Source organism: Carassius carassius, chromosome 26, assembly GCF_963082965.1.
Source record: "Carassius carassius chromosome 26, fCarCar2.1, whole genome shotgun sequence".
Taxonomy (NCBI): Eukaryota; Metazoa; Chordata; class Actinopteri; order Cypriniformes; family Cyprinidae; genus Carassius; species Carassius carassius.
This window is the reverse complement of record NC_081780.1, coordinates 15,113,222-15,136,638: the sequence shown is the minus strand read 5'-3', so window position 1 is coordinate 15,136,638 and position 23,417 is coordinate 15,113,222. Positions and strand designations below refer to the sequence as shown.

The 23,417-nt window shown below is 40.0% G+C and overlaps 1 protein-coding gene across 1 annotated transcript in view; it reads right to left on the bottom strand.

Annotated features, from left to right (window-relative positions):
* Positions 1–23,417, bottom strand: part of LOC132105878 (semaphorin-3C-like) — a 66,473-nt gene that overhangs the window by 37,305 nt on the left and 5,751 nt on the right. Inside the window, exon 2 of the mRNA XM_059511360.1 lies at positions 21,939–22,102. Coding sequence (XP_059367343.1) covers positions 21,939–22,071 — 133 coding nt within the window. The 5' untranslated portion in view covers positions 22,072–22,102. The remainder of the gene's footprint in view (positions 1–21,938; positions 22,103–23,417) is intronic.

The following is a 23,417-nucleotide window of genomic DNA, read 5'->3' as shown; positions in this document are numbered from 1 at the left end:
TTTCAAATTGTGCCAGGTCAGTTGGACTGGGAACAAGGCTTTGACTGCATCAATGGAGAACATTAATCTTTTTGTTGATGAGCCACTGAAGTGTTAATTTGGCCCTGTATTTGAAATCATGAACTTTCTCTCAAGCTGAAGGGTGCACCTCACAAAGCAACACTGATTGCATCACACTGCAAGAGAAGCTTGACGGAAGCTAATTAAGAAGCTAATTAAGTTTCAAACTTAATTAGGGTCTGAATGCTTTTGAAAAGGCAGTGTTTTCATATGCCATGTGATATTGCAGTTTGACAAATAGGATTACATAATATATATGGGTCAATGACTAATAAGAACGTGCAATAATAATAAAACAAGAAAAATCCAGTTTAACATGGCCAGCATTCTTGTCCCAGTGTTGCTTTCTTGTGAAAAAGCATTAGTGGTAGGGATTTCCAGTAATTCTTCTGAAGGTTTAAATCAATTGTTCAAAATGCAGATTTAATTAGGGGGAAAAATATACGAGCGATTTATGGAGTTATTAACTCAAGTGATTAGTTCAAAGACATGGATTTCTTCCAAAGTTAATTAAGATGTGGTCACTTTTGCCATTGCTCTGCAAAAGAAAGTTGGTTAAATCCAGTCATCTAAATAAGAATTGGAGCAATTGAGAGATTTGCGTCAGGAAAAAATTTTTTCACTCGTGTATAATTTGGTTACATCAATTTGCTGCACTGACCAAAAAAAAGCTGCTGGTTTTGATTTAAAATCGACTTCTGTGTGAGCTGTGATTCATACACTGCTGTGCTATTGACAGTGGGCAGTAGTCCTTTTTTGACAATTCGTCTGAAATGTGACTACAACAAAAGTTAATTGGGCTAATAATTGGCAATATTGTTTCCAAAAGGTAAGTTACTTGTTGATTGAACTATTGCATAGAAACATCACATCTGCTTTGTATACAGGGACTAAACATTAACGTTTAGTCTAACTAAACGTTACTAACGATACAGTATATTGCAATAGTGTGTTCAACGACAATGCAAAACTGAGCAAGTTATCAACTCCCTATCCTTTACTTTCTCTCATGTGTTTAGCATTGGACGGTGGTTTGTTTCGATGATGGGATGAAAATTCCATTGTATATTTTTCAGCATTTTATGTTTTATTGAAGTATAGTTAAATGCTACTGTTCATTTCCATTAGTTTTTTCAGAATCTTCACTGTCGACGAAAAGATTTCAACACGCAAAAACTAAGTATTTGTTGTGTTTTGTGAATAAATGAATGGCTCCAGACTCGAGACTCAAAAAATGGGAATCACGTCAGGGATCTATCTACACACAGCTCAAGCAAATGTCTGGAGAACCTAGTCATCAGCGAAAGGGAATTACAAACCACATACGGATTTTTGTAGCGGTCAACCACAATTTAAAGCATATGATTGATTCAAAAACATAGTTTAGTCTAATCATGACTAGTGTCAAGAGACTATTAATGAGGGTCCTGATCTCAGTGTGGATAAAAGATGAAGAATGCATAGTTGTGCTACATCGTTGAAAGTTGGCAGACATCAACCCAGACGAAAACTTTGAATTCGACTGCTTCCAGCAATCAAACTCACTGTCAAAAATCAAAAGCGGCACACATGATGAATATGAATAAACTACAAGCAAATCAAAACCATTTTCCATACTTTAAACTTTTGATATGTAACTTTAAACCCCAGGCTAAATCACGTCAAGAGGGCTTTTGATAATAAATAAATTTTGTTTGTGATATTCCCCAACATAGTATTACTCATGGGCTTGACCACATTCCTGCATGGTTGAATCAGGAAAATCAACACGAAGATGTTCGTCACACATCCTAGTAGGATCGATCCTAGAGGAGACATGCTGGGTGTTGCTTTGTAGATACAGTTGACCATTACATGGCTAGTGTTGTTTGTCCAGTAGGGTGCTCTTTAAACTGGCGATGGTGTGGTGTTCTGGAAGGGTTGTATTGAGAAGAAGAGCTGGGAACGTTTTTTCGTAGAAGTGTTATGTCTAGGCCTTTTCCTGAGCTCTTCAGTGGATTGATATTCGATATGTGGATAAAAGTGGTTTATGAGCTTGTGTAGTCAAAACCGGAAAATACTAAAATTTGCTTCGCTTTAAATTAGCAGTGAAAGGATCAGAGCGCTTCCATTGCTGAAAGCAAGTAGCAATAATACCTCAAACTCATAGTCAACAGTATAAAACAGTTATGAGTAGAAGAGAGTTTCAAAAGGAGGATGTGGAATCCTTAAAAAAAAAAAAGCTAGTCAAATCGTCACACTACAGTGGAATGAAATGCACAAGGAAGATGATCAGCAATGCAAGCAGTTTTTTAATTAATCCACAAGTGGGTAATTCCAAAACAGACAGGCAGGGGAAACACGTATGGACTTAGTAGACTCCATTAGCAATGTGAACAAGATGATCTTTTTCAGAGCTTTAATATGAGCAAGCTTTGAGCACCCAACCAAGAGATGAACTCAGAACCTCAACTATGCTATCTTGTTATAGATGAGCATCCTGTTCCTCATTCCACTCACAACCTTTTTGTTTTCATTTATACAGCGCAGTGGAGCAGAACTGGAACAAAGCCTTTTTGTGCTAAGAAACTTTTGAACATCCATTATTAAATGGCACGAGAGGGCTATGGGTCTCGATCTGCTCAGAGGAGACCATAAAGACATGCAAGACCACGTTTCATCATAAAAAAGAAGCATCCAGAGAAATCCATACTGCATGTACAGGGCACAAGGTTACAAGATTAGAGAAACGCTGGTAGGTTTAATGAGTACACATTCACCTTGACATGGATCAAATAATCCATATTTTTTGCTAAACCCTTTACCAGCCCATTGTTGTCAATACTGGCTTTGCTTTGTTCAAGAATCCACTATACTACAATGACAAAAATTGATGGATGCTTAAACCGAGATAAAATTAAGTAAATAAGTTGGTCCTGTCAAATAAACAAATAAAAATATCAGCTATCACATTCCAATTAATGTAGCTTTATTAGACAATTGTAGAATTGTTCTTGAATAAATATGTTGATGGCTAGTTCTGGGATATACAGTGGCTTACGGCAATATTCCATACATCCATTTATATTACTAAGTCAAGTCAAGTCTGCTTTATTGTCAATTCTTCCACATGTACAGTACATACATACAGAGAATTGAAATTGCGTTACTCTCAGACCCTTGGTGCATACAGATAAAACTAACAGTAGAGCATAAAAAAAGGAAGTCGTGGGAAGTCGTGGCCTAATGGTTAGAGAGTCGGACTCCCAATCGAAAGGTTGTGAGTTCGAGTCCCGGGCCGGCAGGAATTGTGGGTGGGGGGAGTGCATGTACAGTTCTCTCTCCACCTTCAATACCACGACATAGGTGTCCTTGAGCAAGGCATCGAACCCCTAACTGCTCCCCGGGCGCCGCAGCATAAATGGCTGCCCACTGCTCCGGGTGTGTGCTCACAGTGTGTGTGTGTGTTCACTGCTCTGTGTGTGTGCATTTCGGATGGGTTAAATGCAGAGCACAAATTCTGAGTATGGGTCACCATACTTGGCTGAATGTCACTTCACTTTCACTTTCATAAAAATACAGATACAGATACTCAGAATATGTGTAGGGAAATATTTCACCTTGACATAAAATTCCTGACTGTATTTCACTAACATTTGAAAAATTCAGTGTTAAATGTGACTGCACATCTGGTTAATTTCAAGCTGTTTTATCAAAAAATCTGAACTCTTAAGTAGTTGCACATCTTTTGTCAAGTTACATGATTCTGGATATGATTTTATTTTACACGTGGAATGAAGTTGAAAACAACAACAAACTCGTAAATGTGAGTAAATCAATCTAATGCATTAAAGGGAATGTGTATAGGCCTGGTGAGAATATCATCAGCTTCTTAGAGCTGGTTAACAGAATACCATCAGTCTGTAAGCCTTACAAGGAACAAGTTTGCTCTTGGAAAGATCATAAAAACAGATTCCTAACAGCTGATTACTTTTATAAGAGAAGCTGAAATTATTTTAAAGTCATGGTGCCAAATGTCTGGTTTAGGTTGCCCATTAATATCACTCTGAAACGCTGCATGCGCCTCTGTCGTGACTGCCAATGCTTTAACCAAAAATCAGCCTGCCTTCAGATTATAATCACTACTACTGATTTCAGACCTGAGCTCAGATTTTCCATGTAATTTGAAAGTACAACAAAGTAAATCAATCAAACTGGCAGCCGTAACACATTTAACCAGTCTGTATGCTTAAAGTTATTTTGAACGACCTTGTTTCTGCATTAAGGGGTCTTGACAGATTTTTTTATTTTTGTTATTTTTATTTGTTACTTGAGGCATACTTATGTTAATAAAGTTTTTTTTGTTGTTGTTTTTGCACAAAAAACAAATAAATATGCAGAAAAAATATTATTTTCAACCCTTATTTTGACACTGTCTAAAATGACCAGTTTTAAGGGGCGGGGCCTTTAAGGCTTGTCAGGAATTTACCACTGTTATGATTGGCGTACGTCATTGCCCCTCGCATGATAAAAAAAAAACCTGCAGTTTATCTAGTACCGCTTCATCTTTAAACAAATGTTTCTTTGTGAGCTCTCCATGACACTGTGCCTCATTAACAAAAAAAGAGGCACCTTCTATTTAATCACTTCACCTCATTGTTCAGTACATACTGATAGTGTGATAGTGTTAATGCAAATGACTGCGCCCAGGTGACATCACCGTATCCAAAACGAATAATTTTTGGAGCTTGATTAAATAAATGCCTCTTATAATGAGGAGGACATTTTAAGCTATGAAACTCTTATGCCAGATGATGAAAGCAAATTTTATATTGTGAGAAAAATGTATATTGGGTGCAAATATTTAGATTTAGATTTATTTATTTTTTTAATTCCTTGACAGCCCTAATTGATTTTTTTAATTAATGAATAAATCATCTATCTTATTAATCATACATATAAAAATAGTCTGTAAGAATACAATGTTATGTAAACATTTTGAATCCAACAATAAAAAAAAAAAAAAACTTCCATATACTCTATACATTTTAGGACAACTCTGATGTAAATCTGCATTTGTAAGCATACTCGCTCTCAGAATGTCAACGGATTATCAGGTCTCTAACACAACCAACACCATGTGGACAAACGATTGCATGAACCTGCTGAGAGACACTAATTGTAGTTCAAAACTCAAGCCAAAGTTTTCCAGGCTCCATTAACTTTTCTGTACAGGCTTAAGCTCCAATAACAGCCTCAGCTTTTGTTAACTTTCCCCCTCATCGCCTGAAAGCTAAAAGCTGGTGTGCATAAATTAACTGTATGCAAATATAAAGGCAATGTCCCATTCATTCAGAAAGCTACTGGTGCCAGTGTTGCTGGAGCACCCAGAACTCATGTTCTTCATGAAGATGGAGTGCCCCTGGCCTTCAAGGCATGACTTTAAACCCCTTTCAAAAGCTGAAGCTGTGTAGACAATAACATGGTTCTTTGGTTTGGTTCTGCATGGTTAAACTCACATAATGTGATGTGTAAGTGATTTCACACATACTCGTAGACTCCTAGCCTCTGTCTAGGCAACCGTATATGTCATCCTCATTAAAGCTCACAATATCTTTGGCCCTAGTTCAGTGGTATGATCTATCATGTTGTAATTTGTAAGACCAAATAATTGGTACTTGCTTAAGTACCTTTAGGGTTACAATCGGATTACAGTCTTTTTTTTGTTTTTGTTTTTTTTTAAGCTTACGTATTTTATAGGTGCATCTCAATAAATTAGAATGTCGTAAAAAAAAGTTCATTTATTTCAGTAATTCAATTCCAGTTGTGAAACTCGTGTATTAAATAAACTACTTCAGTCTGTGTGCATTGAATTTAAGTCTTTGGTTCTTTTAATTGTGATTATTTGTGGCTCACATTTAACAAAACCTCATCAATTCACTCTCAACAAATTAGAATATGATGACATGCCAATCAGCTAATCAACTCAAACCTGCAAAGGTTTCCTGAGCCTTCAGAATGGTCTCTCAGTTTGGTTCACTAGGCTACACAATCATGGGGAAGACTGCTGATCTGACAGTTGTCCAGAAGACAATCATTGACACCCTTCACAAGGAAGGTAAGCCACAATAATTAATTGCCAAAGAAGCTGGCTGTTCACAGAGTGCTGTATCCAAGCATGTTAACAGAAAGTTGAGTGGAAGGCAAAAGTGTAGAAGAAAAAGATGAACAACCAACTGAGAGAACCGCAAGCTTATGAGCCTTAAGAGGCTTAAAATCGATTCGAGAATTTGAGTGAACTTCACAAGGAATAGACTGAGGCTGGGGTCAAGGCATCAAGATCCATCACACAACTGGCTACAGTTGTCGTATTCGTCTTGTTAAGCCACTCCTGAACCACAGACAACGTCAGAGGCGTCTTACCTGGGCTAAGGAAAAGAAGAACTGGACTGTTACCCAGTGGTCCAAAGTCCTTTTTTCAGATGAGAGCAAGTTTCGTATTTCATTTGGAAACCAAGGTCCTAGAGTCTAGATGAAGGGTGGAGAAGCTCATAGCGCAAGTTGCTTGAAGTCCAGTGTAAAGTTTCCACAGTCTGTGATGATTTGGGGTGCAATGTCATCTGCTGGTGTTGGTCCATTGTGTTTTTTGAAAACCAAATTCACTGCACTCGTTTACCAAGAAATTTTGGAGCACTTCATGCTTCCTTCTGCTGACCAGCTTTTTGAAGATGCTGATTTCATTTTTCAGCAGGATCTGGCACCTGCCCACACTGCCAAAAGCACCAAAAGTTGGTTAAATGACCATGGTGTTGGTATGCTTGACTGGCCAGCAAACTCACCAGACCTGAACCCCAGAGAATCTATGTAGTATTGTCAAGAGGAAAATGAGAAACAAAAGACCAAAAAAGTACATGTACAGTAAATGAACATATATTGTACTTTCCAGAACAATTCTCAAAATTATTATTTTTTTTTAGATGCACCTGTATTTTGACATTGAAAAAGCTCTTTTATTAGTTTTATAACCAGTAGAAATTATGGATTTTTGCTTTTTTGATAATGAAACATTGGCAAAATCCTGGAGACATCATAGTATAGAGACTTGGAACAGATAAAGAAAGAAAAAACGTAAAGGTTTTTAAGAAAATTGAAATAAAACTGGAAAAAATTTAAATAATTAGAATAACTTCAGATTTAATCTAAGTCTGAAATAAAAATGAAGACTGTAAATTTAAAATGAAAACTGAAAATATATTAAAAAAAAATCTAAATACTATACTGGCATAAATAATACTAATATAACAGTACCTTGAAATCACCCAAAACACCCTGGCAACCATTAGGCTTTGAATGTTCTTTTATATTTTCTATAGACTTTGTAAAAAAACTTTGATTTAGGATGATCAGGTGAACACAGGAAGCAGGTTGAGATGCGCTCAATGAACCTTGACCTTACAGACTGTAGTGTAACATGCTACAGAGTCGTCAGACAGTCTGTCCTCTTGACATTAGCCACATTCCTCCGGCCTCTAGAATGCACACATACACACTCACACATACACAAATACACTAGCACTCTCATTCAATAAGCATTTATAAATACTGGCAGAGGGGAAGAAGACCTGCATGCATTGCATTTCACACTGACAGCACTGTTAGCAACTGACTGCGTCAATTTGTATTAGCTGCGCTGCCATCTTGTTCTTAAATCCTTCAACACATCTGTCCTCCTGGGTTGCCAGTCAGAGAAGAACTTTTTCTACAACACTGTTACAATGGTTCTCTTGTACATGATGGAAGAAGAACTTGATTGCGCTCCATGTGTGAGTCCCAATTTGCATATTCATAGTGCACATAAGTGTCATAAAATGTATAATACAGCCCTTGTTTGTGGCATATTTTGAGTTATACTCTAACAAAATTAATTTCCTTAAAATAAATAATGTAATAATATTAAACTTTAATAAAAAATGATTCTTTTTTTACCTTATAAAACAAGGTTTTCAAAAACAAAATGGAATATTAAAACAGCTTTAAATACATGTTTTACAAATAAAATTTCTAAAAATTACAAAAAAAGTTTGAAAATATATTAATTTAATATTGAATTATAATTTTTAATTGTTGATTATCATTCATACAAATAATGATAAATAATAATGCTTTTGAACAGAGTATGTCTTTATGAACCCTCACAAACATCCACAAAACATGCAATGCAAAAAAAAGGGCTTATTATTTTCAGCCTACTAAGAAAATGAGTAATTCAACTTTACAGATGAAATTGTTGAAGTCAACAGAGAATCTCATTTAGAAATTCTGCAAAGGAAAAGAAGTGCTTCCTGTTTAAATATGATTCAAAATGATTGGGCTTTAATTCACATTTATTGGTAATACATTTTACAGTTGTGTCAGATTCCTGCTTCAGATAGCATAATATTAGCAGAGAGTTCAGATGGGGTAGCTCTCTTGGCAGCATTGAAGTTTATCAGCAGTCTTAGATCCTCCGTATCTCTCTGTCAGGTTGGGCTTGATTACAGTGCTGTATTTCTCTGGCACTGCACAGGGGCTGTAACTTTACACGTTAAACTACCCATCATGCTAATGGCTGCTTTGCCCCAATTAGCACATGGCCACATCTTCACCTGTCATTGATCCCCTTGGGTCCCCTGTGACCTTTTACCTTAATACGAGGCACACCTCAGTTATACATAAACTCATATACATGAGTGTTGCATGCTGATTTACCTAAAACAGTGACAATGAAAAGACTGGGGTGAATCTGACAAAAACTGTCATTTTTAATGCTAAATTTTCCCTAAAAAACATTCTGAGATGGAAATTCTGTCATTAATCCTACTCACCCTTGTTCTTTGTGCACAAAAGGTATTCTCATAGCTTCATAAAATTATGGTCGAACCAGTAATGTCCCATGGACTATTTCAACGTTGACCTCACCTTTCTGGGCCTTGATCAGTGTTGGGCAAGTTACTCTGAAAATGTAATTAAATTACTGATTACTTCTTTTAAAAGTAATCAAGTTACTTCTCTGATTACTTTATTTCAAAAGTAATTAGTAACATGAAAAAGTAGGTTTTGTCACCTAGCCACAACATCCCAGCATAAACACTCCCGATAAATATTTGTTATTAAAGCCTCCACATTTACAAACCACTTGTATTTTTAACTAAATGCAAGCATAGGCTGCTGCATACATGGTTTGGCTTGCGGGAGAAGCTGTAGCTCTAGACACAGCTACAGAACGCATTCAATCCCTTTAATTTTAATCTCTAAATTTTGATTTTGGTGTTATGATTTATGTACCCTAAACTAAACTCAGCTACAATATAGTTATAAATCATTTGTATTTTGGTCATTTCTTCTGTAACCATGTAGGCTGAATGTAGAAAAGCCAAAGCCAAAAGTAATTTGGAAGCATTCAAGTGAACACAATCATGTAGACTAAAGTCTCATTTGGAAAATGAAATTCACATTTGTATATAAAAGAACACAGGAAGGACCCGTCTACTCCATTACGCCAATGTTTCCTTTCTTTTTCTTTTTAACCAACCACTTTCCTTTTACAATTTAGAGTTTTGGCAACTCAGCTGGAAAACCTTTAAAACCATAAAACATATTTGGGCTTGAAACATTCTTTTCAAAGCCGTAGACTTGCACAGTTTGAGCAAAGAGATAGCATAAAAGGCTTAGAAAGTCTAGGAGGATAAAACATGGAACAGTTCTTGAATACATTAGCATGAATCTTTAGAGCTGAACACACGTGAACAACACCGTTATAACCGGTTGCTTTCAGTATTGACAGACATGGATTGATCATGGTATCTGCAGGCAAACAGAGTAAACAGAGTTTAACCAGGTTAAAAAGGTGAACGAGAGACCTTGAGGCAGAGGTGAAATTGGGGCAAGAAAGAGAACAGATATTGCCTGCCTCGAGCACTGCGGTCTAAGCTCTAACTCGATCAGTACAGTTAACCTAGACATAGCCTGCAGATAAACACATTTACTGGCCTCAGTATGCCACTGCTGACAGCTTTGACAAGACATGTTTTGTAAAGAATGCCATTCCCCAACCATTCTGCACTGTTTGCGTGTGTTCATTGCTTAATATGTGACATGTTTTCAATGTTCATAGCTATTATACTTAGCTATAATAATCAGTTTTACCACTCCTAAGAACTCGGTCTGTAGATCTCAACTTGAAACAGGCTGATGCTCCATATATAATTTATCTGACCTCATTCTAACCCTAAAATGACTTCTAGTAACCACGACCTCTTAACTTCAGACACCCAAAAAGCCAAGTTGAAGCTGATTGTTGATTTGTTTAGTATTAGACTTCTGTGTGTAACTCGCCAAGTGGTTGTAAAACTGAAAATGTGAAGAAAAATAAATAAATAAATAAATAAATAAAAAACATTTGGAGGGTTTGAAAATGTTTTGTTGAAAAATATGTTGTTTTTAAATCAATATTGTTATTGTCTCTATGTAAACTACAAAAATGTGATTTGTGAATGTGTTTAGTGTAAGTGAGCACAAAGTCACATTGCCAACTACTGGCCTGGCATGCATAATACAGCAGTTTTAGCCGCATTAAAAATGGTGTGTATTGACATCTTTCCGCCATTTAAAACAAGAGACTTTCTGATGTTGACTCAGTGTTTATTTCATGCTATAACTAAGTGGAAGAGATGATCGGTTCACATGCCACTTGAACTATTGCACTACAGTGATCTGTCACATTTAAGAGCCACAAAACAGTATTGATGGTTTGAATTTCTTATAAAAGGACCAAATACAAAAGCAGAGACTTTGTTTCATACCAAATGTAATCTGCTCTGTCTTGTCTGTCAGTGTGTTGTCAGTGCCCTCTTTGCTCCGCGATGTATTCTTCACTGCGTGAGAACATGGTGTGTGTTGTAAGAGCACCATGGCTTGTTGGACACAACAACAAGAGGGGTGAAGGGTCAGTTGTGTTGTGTAAATGTACACTTAGTGTAAGATATCAGAGGTATCATGGCAGGAACATCATTATTATGGTCAATCCAAAGATTTTTAGTCTTTTGAATGGATTGTTCAACATCACACTTCTGGGCTTCAGCCACAACAACAGACATTACCTTATAGCCGATGAATGTGATGTTGGCTGAGGTCAACATTGTTTAATCCTCAAAGTGATGTCTGGGGTAGAAAATTCTGAGAATGTTTTACCCTCACCATGACTGGGTTTGAGCAAATGTTACTCTTGATTTTCTGCTGTAAAAGGACTGTAATTAAGATAAAAATCAGACCTTCATAAATGAAGCTTTTTTTTTAAGTTTAAATGCTTAACGGTCTCAAATTATGGCATCAGTGCTAGTATATGGCACACATGCGCTCTTAAATGCTATGTTGAAGCCTACTGGAGGATAAAAGTGATTTAATACTGCATAATTGCATACGACCAAAACAATCCGAGGACAAAAATGTGTGGTGTGTGTTTTTGTGGAAAGAGTACATTTGTGAATCCATGCAAACTGGCATTTTTTTTCAAAGGTGACTTCCCGTCCCGACATGGAAACTATGCCATGCAAAACAGCTGCCTTCTCCATCCTCTATTTTTTTAAAGCATGGATTATATTATGAAATACATTATTTGCCTCAGCTGATACGCTGTTAAATATCAGTTTATACATAACAAAGAACAGAACTGTCAGCTGATATAAACAGAGTTTGACATAGCTAGTAAAACAACATAAAGTTAAGACTAAAGCTGGGCAAATGTTGATGTTGAAAACATTTGCGTTTTCTCATGATTGGAATGAATTCCCTATAATAGATTCCTAAAATGCCATACTTTTCTGAAAGTTAACTGAAAACCACAACAAACCACCCATGGACAGATAAACATGGGTATCAATTAAAGCATGCATGATCTCCTTTATTTGCAAAGGGTGTTGCCTTGTGTTACCTGGCTTTAGTTCACACATGTGGTTTAAACCAAATTTTGGATTGGGTGGATTCTGGTCAGAACTGATAAACAGACATTATAAAAGGGCTGTGCCAAGTTAACACCCAATTGTTTGCGATTGTGTCATAATTGAAGTGAATGCATTATTAATCAGGGTGACTTCATGAATTTGGCAATGTCTGGTTGTCATTACTGTTTGGGAGGAGGAAAAAAAAATCTCAGACAACATGTCCTCATATCATGTCCTCAAAATAAAATTTTATAAATCTTGTTTTTTTTTAAAGATTTTTATTAGCTGTTGTCATAAGATTTTTGGGAGGGACTGTTATAATGAGGAATACCTGTAAAATGTTTAACGGTAAATTCCTCTACTATATATGGTGAATAACCATAAATTGACATTCCCAAAATTCCCTGCGGTACATTTAAAATTTATGTTTTTTATTTGTTGTTGTTTTGTTTTGTTGAAGTAACTATGTTTCTTCTTAGTTGCCTCTCAAGGCGGTAACTCAACATTACGTCAGCTAAGACGTATATGGGAACTCCTCCCTTCTCCACTTTCGCTGAAATCTTATTGGCTAACGCCAGCTGGGGACAGCTGGCCAATTGACGCGAAGCATGCAAATACTGACAGGTCAGCGGGCAGTATAAAATGCATGGGCGCGAAAATTACGTCAGAATCTCTTTCTTCACGCTAGAAGTTTTATCCAAGTCATCATGAAAGTTGCAATAGAGGACTACTCACCCTGTTTTTCCTTTCCGCATCCGATGGCTGCTAATGCTAGATTCGTCCCTTCACCAGTTCTGTGTGACCTGCCTGGGAGCCTCACACGGACCACACGTGCGCCCACTGTGCCGAGCTGCCAGTGCGCGCCCTCAGAGCCAGAGTGGCTCGGAAAACAGCGGGAATGAGGCCCGCCCGAAGACGAGTTTGACGTCGGCTTGGTGGATAATAGCTTCCGCCCCACGAACTTCGTCCTCTTCAGAGCTGGCAAGGAAAATGACTCCATATCGCTTTCGACGTCGAAAAAGGTTTGGGCCTCTCAGTGGGACCGCCCCGACCAAGAGGGCCCTGCAGACCTCCAGGAGGAGCTCGTCAGGGTCTTTGGAAAGGCCTTCACGGAGCTGGGTCTCGCTTGCAACGCACCTGACGAGCCTGTGAAAGGTAGCTGGACTCGTGGCTCCTCCAGTCAAGCTACTGCCAGACGGCATTGAGGCATGCAAGAGCTCGTGGTGAAGTCGTGGGCTGCACCCCAATCAGTGCGCACCCACTCTGCCACGCAGGCCATGTTCACGCACGTGGACGGGGTGGAAACCCTCCCCCCCGTCGAGGAGACTGTTACCGCGCACCTGTGCCCATCTCCCTCTCCCTCTGTTCGGACCACAGCCTGCCTTCCAAGCCGTGCGGTTCACGGCCCATAGACGGACAAAGCCTATACTTCTGAGGAAAGGCAGCTTCTGCTCTTCATGCCAGGGCAATACTCAAGGTGTTTCAGGCAGATGGCGGCACAGTAGCGATGACGTCATCAGGGATCTGCGCGTGGCAACTGATCTCGTGCTGATGGCTACTAAGAGCTCTGCTTAGCTGTTTCATGGGGCTTATGGTCATCCTTACAGGCACCTATGGCTTACCCTAGCTGACCTGGAAGACGTGGACAGTAGGATGCTCCTAAACGTTCCAGTTGCTCCCTCCGGCCTCTTTGGTGACGTCATGGAGCGTTTCTCAGAGACGCAGAAAGCGCACCAAGGCGATGAGCCACGTGATGCCCCGTCGCTCACTCCAGTCATCATCTGCGAGGTTCCACTCTTTTGCACCTCGTCAGGCTCTAAGACCAGCTAAAACAGCCCGCCGTGGCACCCCGCTCTGAACCGGACGCTCGTTTCGGCCGAAACAAGCAGTGGAAAGAGCCTGGGAGGAAACGTCAGGGTCAGTTGAGGACCCCGCGCCGCGAGAGAGCCAGCGCGCCATCCTTGGCCACCGAGCTGTCTCCCTGACTGACCGATAAAGTGAAAGAGTGAGTGCGCGGGAGGCCCCGCCCCCAAGCGCCATGTTCAAATGCATCATGTCCCCCATGTTCCTTCGGGCGATGATTGCTATGTGTGTTTAAATGCTGTATGTGTGAGTTCCACAATAGAAGCATGTACACAATCAAAAAAGAGCTTTTTCTTTCTCTTACACTCAACACTGTCACTCACCCTGTCTCATGGCAGCACTGAGCCACAACCCATGATCATAATGGCCTTGCGAGGGCGCGAGAGTGCCGACACCACATAAACACGGGGTCACTCTCCCTGTTCAGATGCATCATGTCCCCCATGTTCCTTCGGGCGATGATTGGGATGTCTGTTTAAATGCTGTTTGTGTGAGTTCCACAATAAAAGCATGTATACAATCAACAAATGAGTTTTACTTCCTCTTACACTCAACACTGTGTCACTCGCCCTGTCTCAGAACAGTGCAGAGCCACAACCTATGATTATAATGGCCTCGCGAGGGAGCGAGAGTGCCAACACCACAAAAACACATGCATCATGCATCATGTCCCCCATGTCACTATGACATGACAAAATTTTACTATAGAAGCATGTATCCAAATTCTTGCACCCAACACTGTGTCACTCGCTCTGTCTCAAACAGCGCAGAGCCACAACCCATGATTATAATGGCCTCTCGAGGGCGCCAGAATGTCACACCATTATATAGCCAACCCGAACCGCCCTCCCGCCAGTGCTTCTAGCCTAGTGGAGGCGGGGCCCTGGTCAAAACAAGTCATCAGTGGCTGTAGACCTAACGCGTCCGCGGTGTCATTTGGGATACTGGGAATAATTCACGACGGATATTCTCTCCAATTCAAACGCAGACCTCCCTGCTTCAATGGCGTGGTCCCGTCACTGACTTTGCCCCAAAACCGTCCTGTTCTGCGACAGGAAGTTCTCAGTCTGCTCGAGAGGGAGCGAAAGAGCGAAATTTCCCCTCCGATCGAGCGGAATGCGCATGTTGAATTATCTGGACTATTGGCTGATTTTAGCCTACTCAAGAGATGTGCTATCGGTCACGTGGAAACAATGCTTCGCCATTTGGATATGCTGGGACTGCGTGTGAATATGCAGAAGAGCATGTTTTTACGAGTCGGACTGTAACATATCTGGGAATATGTTTGGACTCGATGGCGATGCGAGCCCATCTCTCTCTAGAGCATTTCATCGACTCTGCGCTGTTTCAGACCGGGCAGGTCGTTTTCACTGAGGGAATTTCAGAGGCTTCTGGGACTGATGGCGGCGGCTTCTTCAGTGTGCCATCTGGGTCTGCTACATTGCGGCCGCTACAGTTTTGGCTGTAACTCGAGTTCCGCCAAGGGCGTGGTCTTCGGTCCACAAGCACATACGGTCATTCACAGTTGCGTCAGAACTCTGAGACCGTGGAACAGCCCGGATATGTTCAGCCCAGGTGTTCTTTTCTCTACGAACGTGTCTACTTCATGCTGGGGAGCAGTGCGTCTGGGCATACCTGCCTCAGGCCTGTGGTCGGAGTCACAGAGAAGGTGGCACATAAACCGTTTGGAATTGAAAGCGGTGTCCTTAGCCCTGCAAGCCTTTCGGTCGAAATTGGAGCGGCAACATGTACTGATTCAAACCGACAACACGTCTGTGGTCTCGTACATAAATCGCCAGGGCGGCGTGCGCTCCAGAGCTCTATTCAAACAGGCAGCGAGTCTCCTGTTGTGGGCGGACCGACACTTAATCTCCATAAGAGCGTCGCACATCCCCGGTACTTTGAACCGTGGAGTGAGCATGCTTTCAAGGAACGGGATTCCTCAAGGAGATGGAGACTTCACCCAGGATCAGATCTAATGATTTGGGAGGGAAGAAGTGGATTTGTTTGCCACGAGCGAGAACACACACTGTAAGACGTTCTTCTCGCTATCTCACTCCCCCCTGCCGGGAGATGCTCTGACATCGCGTTGGCCGGAAGCCAGGCTTACACGTTCCCTCCGGTGAAGATTCTGCCTGTGTTGTGCAAAATCAGGGAGGAGAGAGCGTCAGTTATACTCGTGGCCCCGAACTGGCCGAATCAGCCCTGGTTCGCGGACCTGAGAGTTAGTGATGGCTCCCCCATGGCGAATCCCCCTCAGGCAGGACCTGCTGTCTCAGGCGAACGTCACAATATGGCACCCCAGCCCCGAGATGTGGAACCTTCACGTGTGGCCGCTGCGGGGACCCTAATAAACGGGACGCTCTGCACTCACGAGTGCTGAACACACTTACAGAGACGCGCGCACCATCAAACAGTTGCTGCTATGCGCGGAAGTGGGGAGTTTTCACAAAATGGTGCGAGGACATTTAGTTTGACCCGGGGACCTGTTCCATGACGGATGTTTTGTGCTTTCTACAGCACAGTATGGAAAGCGGGAGTTTGAAACCATCCACGCTGAAGGTGTATGTGACCGCTATTGCCGCTTTTCGTTCCCCGGTTGATGGGCAAACGATCAGTAAGCACGCTCTGGTAATCAGTTTTCTCAGGGGAGCAAGGAGATTGTGTACTTCATGGCCGCCCTCCGTGCCGCCGTGGGATTTAGCTCTAGTTTTGAGGGCTCTATCTCTTACTACCGTTCGAGCCCTTAGCTTCGATTGCGGTTAAGGAGCTTCCCTGAAGTCTGCTTTGCTTCTTGCTCTCGCCTCGGCGAAGCGCCTTGGGGACTCTCATGAGTTTTTGGTGAACGATATTGCATCGGTTTCGGACCTGGCGACTGTAATATCACTCTCCGGCCGAGACTGGGTTTCGTTCCGAAGTCACTCAATACACCGTTTTGTTTCCCTGCCCGCCTTATCTCATGAGCCGTCAGCCTCGCGTGACGCTGATGCTCAGAGCGCCGGGACCCTGTTAGGGTTTTACAGATGTATATGGATCGCTCGGCCACCTTTCGTTAGTCGGACCAGCTGTTCGTGTGCTTGGTGGATGTAATAAGGGATGTGCTGTTTCTAAACGGAGACTTTCTCACTGGATCGTGGACGCTATCAAATGCCAGGGGAAGGATTATCGCCTCAACATCAGAGCTCATTCTGCGAGGACAATATAAATGCTTCCTGATGGGCCTGGTCTAGAGGTATGTCTGTCCAGTATTTATGTTTTGCTGCTGGCTGGTCTTCCCAGAACACAATCGCCAGGTTTTACAAGCTGGATGTACCCTCTGTAGCGTTAGATGTACTTTCGGTGAGTTAAGTTTTATTCATTCTGTTAAACCAGCTATACAGTAGTTACCATGGCTGCTAACTCTGTGTTATGGTTTATATGGTTTATGCAGTAGTCACCGCAAACGCCGTCGACTCTGTTTAACTCTCATGCTTGAGTGCTTATTGCGTTGTGTCTGCCCTGGTTAGTGCAGACTTCGATTTATTGCTTGAAGTTATGCAAATTTTTTTATGGTCGGAGCAGATGTCTCATTGGTCTAGTTCCGCCTATCAGATGCAAGCACTCTTAGCGACATGGCCATTGGCTAGAAATGTCCTGCTTATGTGTGGGGGTGATTGACTCTGTTCAGGGCTTATCTTCACTGCTCTCACGGCAGGATTTTATACAGTTCCCATACACGTCTTAGCTAACGTAATGTTGAGTTACCGCCTCGAGAGGGAACGTCTCCGGTTACTATCGTAACCTTGGTTCCCTGAGAGGCGGGAACGAGACATTACGTTAGCCGCCGTGGTTGCTGTTTGATCAGCTGTGCTAGCGTTCAGTCGTGATTCTGACGTAATTTTCGCACCCATGCATTTTATACTGCCCGCTGACCTGTCAGTATTTGCATGCTTCGCGTCAATTGGCCAGCTGCCCCCAGCTGGCGTTAGCCAATAAGATTTCAGCGAAAGTGGAGAAGGGAGGAGTTCCCATATACGTCTTAGCTGACGTAATGTCTCGTTCCTGCCTCTCAGGGAACCGAGGTTACGAAATTTACCGGAGACGTTTTGTATATTAGGGTTGTGGGTTACACCTTATGCTGTAAAATGAATGTTTATTGCATTATTTCAGTTTCACCGTGATAGTGTTTAACGTTTGTGTGAATGACGCTGTGCACCTTCTATATATGTTAGTATTTAAAAGCTGCTTATGAGATAGGCTTTGGTTCATCATGTGACTTTCTCATCAACACCTGCATTTCAAAACTTCAATAGGTTAGTATATTAACATTATATTAGTTAATGAAATTACGGTATCTAACTGTAAATTTAAGTTAAAACCGTAAAACCTAAAATGTTGCTACCATATTTTTTTACAGTAAAATTAGTAACTAAATCTGCTGTTTTTTTACCTTAATTTTTTTTACAGTGTATGTCTTGTCTTATGCGAAGACACCGTCAGACTCGAGTTTCAAAAGAGCTCATGCCAGACTGACCACCGAAGTTAAAACATTCTGATGTCGACTTTATCACCCAGGTTTATTTTTCACAAGGTGTTAGTTTGGTTCAAATCACAGAGTAACTGGCCCTTTGTGTCTGCCTTTGGTTACAAATGGTACAAATGAAATGGGGATTTGCTCACATTTTTCAGTAGAATGTGCTTATGAATTGATATCAGAAAACATTTTTATCTTTAGCTTTTCTCAATTAACTTCCATTCTGCTATTCTTTAATGGATAACTTCAACTGGAATATTGAGTTTTTTTTCTTTTTCCATTCTTCTTATTTTTCATTCCATTCTTCCTGCAGAGAGACAGCCATAGCTCCCAGCTCTCTCCATAAAGATGCTTTCAGACATGACTTTACTGGAGCTCCTCAAACACCCCAGAACATCTGGAGCATTCCTAGTCCAATCCAGCTGACCTATTCAGAGCCTGCTCGTTATAATACTCACGTTTTTTAACCTGTACACCGGTCTTCTTCTAAAACTCTCAGAAAGATGAAAACGATCCAGAAGGTCTAAGGGACTAAAGGGATGTCTAAATCATGTAGATGACAAACCAGGACCTTGTAAATCGTTTCTGTTGATACATTCCCCAGCTATACATTACACTGTTCATTTACTGTGAAACACTCTACAAAATACAAACGCATCTGATTTTTCAATAGTCAGGATGTCTTTGGCATTTACGCTAAATCACCTAGTGAAATCTTTTCTCAAACGAAAATCATTTGCTGAGGTCTGAATGACTTCCCCAGAGGCTATCTCAACCTCACAAAGACATTACTCAAATCCACACCTGCTGTGAAGACACATAGTCTAAGATGAAGCTAGCTTGATTAGTTCTAACTAATCTGGCTTTAATTTGTTTGCAGAATAGTGACAGCCAGCTGTTTAGGATGTTCTTATTAATGTCAAACAGAGCATGTTACGTGGCGTTCTTTAGAAAGATGCAAAACTGTTCCAGAATGCTTGAGTCTGAGGGGAATTTTTCCATGGCACGATCTGCTCTGACACTATTACCAAAGCTTCCCGCTGTTTCTTTTCAGCGCATAAGACATAGACTGATGACTACACTAGGGAATGTGCTGGAAAGACAAGGAGAAAGAATGGAATGACAAATTAGGCCAAAAACATGGATTGAAAGGACTCAGAAAGCTGGAAAGCATGTAAAAACAGTGTTATTGTAAGAACAAGTAACAAATGTCCACCACTGATAAATCCAGACAATGTCAAACACTGAGGAACAAAGCATAAATTGGGCTCTTATATTTGGGTCAGTGACAAGATTCTCAATATTTAGTCCAGATCTAAAACATTTTTTTAAATAAGTAAATTAGTTAAAAATGCAGTTTATGCCAACAACTTGAATGGTGAATTTTTTTTTGGTACATTTAGTCAAAAAATTCCAGGTTGTATAATTATCATTACTACGTGTGAAAAATATATAAAATCGTTTATTTTTATTTTGTTTGTTTTTTTTAAATAGAACTGTGGACATAATCTTTTACAGTAATCAATGACAGAAATTTCATTTTTGGGTGAACTATCCCTTTAAGTTGGATATTTAAAAGATTACTTACTATTTGCCCATTTAACACCAACAAAATAGTCAGATCTGTTCAGATCTGAAAGTCATTAACATAAATGTTTTCCCAGAAAGCAGAGCAACTGGTATCCTACACCTGACCATCAAGATGCTGTATGCACTGACACACCACCTATTCCCTTACTCAACTATATTAAGTGTTTGCTGCAGCAGATAAGAGGAAACATCTGACATCTGATATGAGACCAGCTCAGCCATTTCCAGTAGAATGATCAAAGTCATGGAAACATTATTCTTGAGTTAGTTCCCAGAGATAATGTTTCAAGCTCATAATATAAGCTATATGTCATACTGTGGATATATCAACAACAACAACAAATACATGTATTAGATGTCGCTGTGATATTTAGCACTTCAGTTTTAAGCAACTTTATCACTGCAGACCAATAAACTGTCTGCTATAGTGACACATTGAAATTAAATTGCAATTAAACATGCTAAATCAGTATTGTGCAAGTCTGGGGTGGCACAAATGATCTGGAAAAATATTTTCAACCGTTTATCTGAAAAAATGTAATTCAACTAGTCTAATGTCATATTTTTAATAACGGTCCATATGTACCCAAACATATTCAAAATTTCCTTGATCAGACTTTAGTTTAATCAGATTAAAGGATTTGACTGTGTCCCAAATTATAAGTAACTTTGCCATTTATGAACTAATCCAAAAATACAAATCTTTCAGAAAATGTCCACATTGGTCAACAAACTTTAATAGTGATATTAATGAATGAGAAGATTTCTTTGCTAATCAATGAACAATAGACCAGGGATCAGCAACCTTTTCGGCATGACGTGCCATTTTTTATTTTTATGGTTAACCACTGTGCCAAGTGTGCACAGCCCCCCCCCCCCCACACCCCGATATAATTCTGTATTTAAACGGTACATACACAATTTTTTATTATATGATAAAAAAAAGTTTTTTTAACGTTTAATCAACGTTAATGCACTGCTTTAATTGATGAACGTGCACACACAGACACACACACACACACACAACACACACCACTCGCACACAGAGATCTGAGATCGTGCTGTGCAAAAAGTAGCATTCAGAAGCTCATAAACCTATGAGTGTTGTCACGCTACTTTTATTAATCGATACTGAATCGCTACATTATATTTCTCAACAACAAAGGGGCAAAATCGCTTCATTGTCTGCAGAGAGAGACAATTTACCCCCCCCCCCACTTTCTTTCTCTCAAAATGGCCATATTTCAGAAAATTTTTCATCACTGGATATAGCTTTAGGTCATTTAACATTTCTATGGTAAAACGTATTATTAAAAGTTGACTAATGTTAATTGATTTGCAGCTTCATCTTACCTCACTCTCTTTAACGTTAAACTGACGCTTCGCGCTCTGCTTCTGTGAACAGTAAACCCCGCCTACTTTGATCTGATTGGCCATCTCAGTCATTTTGACATTGACGAGTGCTGTTAGACCGAGGCTTTGATCTGAAGCACCTAGTATGTGCAGTGTTTGCACGTGCATCCATGCAAGTTAATTCTCACACTTTAATAGTATTTGTAGCTCCTAACAGGCTGTGTGACTATGAGAAGTTATTACACCAAACTGTACGTCATTATACAGTTTTCCTTATTGCTTGCGTGCCAGCGATTATCCCTCTGCGTGCCACTGTTGGCACGCGTGCCGTAGGTTGCCAACCCCTGCAATAGACCAATAAAAAGCTCATCTTTTAAGTTAGAAAATGTTTCAGCCAATCCTTAGTATTTTATCAATTTTGAACACATGGCTCAAAGCCAAAGTTGCACATTCAGGGCTCAAGACAGAGGCACAGGGACATGCAGTAATAAAGGACAAACAGACTCCTCAGTCTGGTTTAGAGCACTCTGATGACCTCATTTGAAGAAGACCCCATCTAAAAGGAAATGTGCTGACTGGAGTCTGACATTAACCATTCTTACCTTGAAATGACAGGAAGACCCGTGGCTGTGGCGGAAAAAGACCATGGATGCAGGTGACACAGAGGACGAGGGGAAGTAACAACCGCATGCTCGTCCCAAGCAAACAAACCCAGAGCGCTCCTGACCTCCCCATGACGGCTGAGGAGACACCAAGACCAGCCCACCTGCAAACACAAGGTAAAGGAACTGTACTGAGGAGAAAATACATTTCAAAGACTTTTAAAGTACATGGAAAGCATATAATATATGCACCTTGAGGGTAGAGGTGGATTACATAAAGGAATAAGATACTTAAAAATCCCATTAATAACAAGTATTTATCGGTTAAATTATTTAAATGTAAATATATTTTAATGTTAGATACCTAAAATATCTTGAAGGTACATTTTCTTGAGAAGCAAAGGTACGTAATATAGTTAAGAATATTTTTTAAAGAATGTATTTTAGTACAAGATTTTCCCCCAGTTTCACAGACTCAAACCTAAACCCTCAGTTTTTACTTGGAGGATATATATAGCATCTAAAATAATTATCTTACAGTGTACATTTATGGGGCATTATACCTGGATAAACACTAAAATTCACACTGTTTCAAATATACAATCATGCAAGTTAACTGACTTTTAATACAAGACTATTAAGCCTAAATGTTTAGAGTTATACTATTTTTTTTCTCATTTTTATCTCCTGTCATGGTCATGTAAAGAGACATGATGTAAGGTGAGCTCATTTGACTGTAAAAAAGGTCACTTTGTAAAACCTTAAATAATGCACATTTTGTATGAAGAAATTAACATGACTGCTTAAACAAAAATGCAAGCTTCATTTAGTTTCAATTTCTTGCCCCTTAGACTTCCATTATAAATGCATTACAGCACATGCATTTTTACAAACTGAGAAACAGTGTGGTAATTGACATCATACTGCAGATTTTGATAACGGTCAACCTTTATCGAACCCACAACATTCCTTTAAAAGTTCAACATTGTTTTGCGTTTGAGACATTAGCCACTTTCTGTATGAAAAAATGGCATTGATATACAACCCGAATTCCGGAAAAGTTGGGACGTTTTTTAAATTTTAATAAAATGAAAACTAAAGGAATTTCAAATCACATGAGCCAATATTTTATACACAATAGAACATAGATAACGTAGCAAATGTTTAAACAGAAATTTTACACTTTTATCCACTTAATTAGCTCATTTAAAATTTAATGCCTGCTACAGGTCTCAAAAAAGTTGGCACGGGGGCAACAAATGGCTAAAAAAGCAAGCAGTTTTGAAAAGATTCAGCTGGGAGAACATCTAGTGATTAATTAAGTTAATTGATATCAGGTCTGTAACATGATTAGCTATAAAAGCTTTGTCTTAGAGAAGCAGAGTCTCTCAGAAGTAAAGATGGGCAGAGGCTCTCCAATCTGTGAAAGACTGCGTAAAAAAATTGTGGAAAACTTTAAAAACAATGTTCCTCAACGTC